At 34.4% G+C, this 4,436-nt stretch overlaps 1 protein-coding gene across 1 annotated transcript; it reads left to right on the forward strand.

Annotated features, from left to right (window-relative positions):
- Positions 1 to 2,139: 2,139 nt before the first annotated feature.
- On the forward strand, positions 2,140 to 3,576 carry LOC107085241 (alveolar macrophage chemotactic factor-like). The gene is made up of 4 exons (XM_015375462.1): positions 2,140 to 2,299; positions 2,377 to 2,485; positions 2,582 to 2,662; positions 3,090 to 3,576. Exons 1-4 carry the CDS (start codon positions 2,203 to 2,205, stop codon positions 3,109 to 3,111), a joined length of 309 nt encoding a protein of 102 aa, XP_015230948.1. The 5' UTR covers positions 2,140 to 2,202; the 3' UTR covers positions 3,112 to 3,576.
- The last annotated feature ends 860 nt before the right edge of the window (positions 3,577 to 4,436 follow it).

A 4,436-nucleotide genomic window follows, 5' to 3' on the forward strand; every position in this document is an offset into this window, starting at 1 on the left:
TGCTCTCTTTTATAGACCTTGATAGGATTTGTATTTTTGTTGATAGAGCCACAAAAAGTGGTGTATAGTTGTTAAAGGAAAGCCCTGTGTTTACACCTTGAAGCTTTCTCTCTCCTGTTCTTTTTTCCTGAAAAGAGATCACTCTGTACACACTCTTTAAATGACACTTCATAATGTATATGTATTAAATAACCATGAGACAAGACAACAGATTTTGATACAACTTGTAATCTCACTCAGATCAGAGAAGTTGCTTAGAGTGACAGAAGGCAGCTTCTTATTAACCGGGCTCTCTTCTTGGGAAGTGTCCCTGATAAACAGTTAAAGAAGCACTTTATACAACTCCAGTCTGCCACATCACATCATTACATCAGATGCGTTTGCAGGTGAGGGGACATCCACAGCTCCAGCCTTATCAAAATATTACACTTTGTTCTTAATTAAAGGACACCGCTTTCATTCCATTCCCAAATCTTTGCCGCATACAGAATGAAGATTCTAACTGTCTATATCAGAGAAACAGTCTTAATTAGATAAACTAATGGGGAAAACATCAGTTCTGACACATGACAGGCAAGTAATATTGGGCTGTAATAAACTCACACTTCATCAATGATAATTATCCTAACAGTTGCTTGTTGTAATGAAAATGATGCATAAATTTGAAAACCTCTTATGAATGTGGAGTTTGTATTTGTATTTAACCGCCCTGAACTCTTAATGACCACATTTCTTATCTGATGCTTCTCCTCCTTCCTAATTTTTGTCCTCTTCTTGTTTTTTTTTTTGCAGTTGCCAACTTCGAGGTCCTGAGTGGGCTCAGGAATAAGCCATTTCCTATATATTGTCCCAGAGCCCTGAAGAAAGTGTCCCCAGATTACCTAAACCCCACTTCCTGTTCATCCATCCCCCTTATTTTACCTTTAATCTAGAACTTTTGTGTTGTAGTCTTTGCTAGCTAGCCTAGTGTAGTAGTCCACAAGTTATCTAAATTGCTTTTTATTATGAATTCTGAGTAAACCCTTCTAACCAGGTCCAAACCAAGGCATAAGTGAATTAAGCAACTTCTTAGGGCCCAAAGAATAATTTATCTTTTTTTGTATGTATGTATAAATTGTATAACAATTTGTATAAAATTATAGTACAAAAATACAATTTCATTATAAAATTATGTAGTTTTTACTTTAGCATGTTTATTCATGTAGAAATAATGTGAAAATTATTATATCTGTTCTTGTATTCATTTCATTTTTATTTATTACAGCCATTTTATTTGTTTATCTTTCCCCTCCAGCTTATCTTTACACGTTGCATTTGAACCAACAAATATGAACCATGTGAAACTTTACTATAAATAAACTTCATACAAGGTTTTATTTATCAATTTTAGCATGCGCATAGAAGACTGTAAATAGGACTGTCAGAGCTGCAATGAGTTTAACATAGGTTTGTGAATATTCTTATGATCAGAATTTTAATTAATGTAATGGATATCATTGGTAGAAAACGTAGTACCCCAATATCTAATTTTACTCAAGGCCCCGTGGAGGCTTGGACCGTCAATGGATCTAACACAGAACTATACTTCGCTCTAAACCAGGTTTCCTTTTTTAAAGATTTTAGAAATCATATATATTTTCCTTCTTCCTCAATGTTCATGTGCACTTTTGCATTGCATGAATTATTGAATTCTACAGATAATTTTGTTTATTGAATGTATATTTCTGTCTGTATGTCTGCCTTGTTAAACATAAATCCTCAACTTCATGTAACTACGAAATCAAATGCATGTGTTTTAACACTAAATGCCTGTTTGCAATGCAGGATTAGTGCCAAAAATATATTTCCGACCTGCACTGTGACGACTGAGAGAGTTATAGTCAATCTAACCAGTAGATGCTGCTCTGATAGTTTCAACCTGATACCAGCAGCAAGGTAACTGCCTTGGGGGCAACTGAGTTTCGACACAAAAAGCCTGTTTGTGACGCATAGAAAGCTGTCACGTCTTGATGAGAAAAGGTACTGAGGAAGTGAAAGTGTTAAAGATAATAACGACGTTTTTTTTTTTCCGTTCAGTTCCTAAGAAGTCTTACTTGGCAAGTGATCAAATAAAGTGTATAAAAGGTGAGGCTCATGGCGCTTCACAGTCAGACAGCCTCAGCAGTGAAGAACATTTCACATCAAGAGGAGCTGCACCACTGCATGATAAACTCTACTAATAATAACCACACAACAAGGATGAATTCTGCGATCCAGTTCATCGTTCTTCTGGCCTGCATCTCCATATGCACCTCAGCAAGTAAGTGAGGTTTTGAATTAATATTATTATTTCATGAATATATCCATTCTTAATATATTCCATCATTGTTCCCCCAGGCATTAAGAACTGCCACTGTGTGAAGACAGTCGAAGCAGTGAGGCCCAAACTCATCGCTCATGTCAGAGAGCATAAACCACGTCCATACTGCAGCAAACATGAAGTAATGTAAGTATCTGTAGAAACAAAAAAAGTATTAGATAGACTTACTATAGCATCAGTTATAGGTTGTTTGAATTAACCTGTTTTTTTCATCTCCTGCAGTGTCATTCTGAAGGATAAAAGCAAGCTCTGCCTTGACCCAGACTCAGAATTCACTAAAAGAGTTCTGGAAACAAAAAACAAGTAAGTTTCTATTTTTATATTCTTTTCATATCAGTAATAAATCAACACAATACAATAAGAGTTCATGTTTTATTGGTTTTAATAGCATGGAAGTGTCATTAGGAGGATCTGTAAATCAGGAATAAACGCTAATCAGCAAAGAGGCAAAAAAACAGGGAGATCTGAGTAAAAAAGCAGATTTTTTCATGCATGACATTTGCAGTGCTTACCTCAACAGTTAAGACGCTTTTTATTATTTTATTGTTATAAAAATTATATAAATAGTAGCACAATTAAAAAAATGTATACATTCCATCATGCAACCTAATATATATTTATGTGAATATTAAGTCTCAACGTTTTAATCTTGTTTTAAATGTGTTTAATATTTTTACAACTCCTTAACTTACTGGTGTGGTAAATTTACCCTAAATTGTTTTCTTTACAGATCGAGCACAAAATCCACCTAAATGCACACAATCAATCCAAAATCAACCATCAGAGGAGAAACAACTTCTGCAACCAGCATCACTATAACATGCTTTACAGCTTGCAGATTGCATGCAAGGTTGGAGCTGCTGTGCAAGTTCTTCCTGTCTGCACAAACAGCATAGAGCTGTAATGAAGTCATTGCAAACTGTGTTTGCAAAATCTGGGAATTCCTTGTTTGATATGTGATGTGATGTGATATAATAAGGTCAATAATATGGTCAATAAGTTGAATTCAGGTATTTAGATTATTTATGACTCGTTGCTTTTTGGGTTTGTAGTTATTTTATTTACTTTTTTAAGGATTTGAAGGAGTTAAACATATTTATTAATTATTGGGATATGTGTTGATATTTTGTTATTAGATTCATACATAAATGTTCATTGCAACTGCCTGTTGTGTGGCATGATGTCATTGATGAAAACATGATTTATATTAAACCACAATTAATACTACTACTAAAGATGTAGCCTGACTTTTTATTTATTCCCTTTTGTGTGGCATTTTGAAATCAGCTATTTTTAAGAAGAATCACAACAAACTAAACTCTGCCGCATGAATTGTAACCCACACCATAAGAACCGATCCAAGTACATCATTAAAAGATTTACTTATATAATGTATTTATATATTGCCAAATCACAGGAAACACCTAGAGACACTGTTTGTAAAAAGACAATTTGGCATAAATCCATCAAGAAAATCTTTCAAATATAAACACATCATAAAATTAAATTCAAATCCAACTCATCTCAACTCAAACTTTATTTATAAAGCACATTTAAAACAACCGGGGTTGACCAAAGCCCTGTACAAGGATCACAGTTAAGGAACATAAGATAAAAACTGAAGTCTAAAATACATAAACATATTACAAAAGAAAAATTGAATGGAGATAAAATATAATAGGATAAATGTTTCAATTAAAATACATTTCAAAATAAAATACATTTTTGCCAAATGTCGATTTAGACTTGATTGAAAGCCGGGGAAAACAAGTGTGCTTTTAGAGAGGATTTAAAAACCTCAAAGGAGCCTGCCGATTGAATATGCCAAGGCAAGTTATTCCAGAGTCTCGGTGCCGCAGCCATAAAGGCACGATCACCTTTGGTTTTAAGTCTGATTTTAGGCATGACCAGTAGCAACTGATCAGAGGATCTCAGTGTTCTGGCCGGGGCATGGATTTGGTGAGGCTCAGTCAAATACTGGGGGGCTAGACCATTAAGAGCTTTAAAAACAAACAAAATTTTTTTAAATCTATCCTAAAACAACCAGGAGCCAGTGCAATGAGGCTTTAACAGGTAA

Source organism: Cyprinodon variegatus, unplaced genomic scaffold (assembly GCF_000732505.1).
Source record: "Cyprinodon variegatus isolate N-32 unplaced genomic scaffold, C_variegatus-1.0 Scaffold119, whole genome shotgun sequence".
Classification (NCBI taxonomy): domain Eukaryota; kingdom Metazoa; phylum Chordata; class Actinopteri; order Cyprinodontiformes; family Cyprinodontidae; genus Cyprinodon; species Cyprinodon variegatus.

What these genes read in the sequence shown, in the direction of transcription:
- LOC107085241 (XM_015375462.1), top strand. Translation starts at nt 2,203, where the DNA reads ATGATAAACTCTACTAATAATAACCACACAACAAGGATGAATTCTGCG. An exon ending in CTCCATATGCACCTCAGCAA is followed by an intron (nt 2,300 to 2,376) that starts GTAAGTGAGGTT and finishes TTGTTCCCCCAG; the next exon opens with GCATTAAGAACTGCCACTGT. An exon ending in TGCAGCAAACATGAAGTAAT is followed by an intron (nt 2,486 to 2,581) that starts GTAAGTATCTGT and finishes CATCTCCTGCAG; the next exon opens with TGTCATTCTGAAGGATAAAA.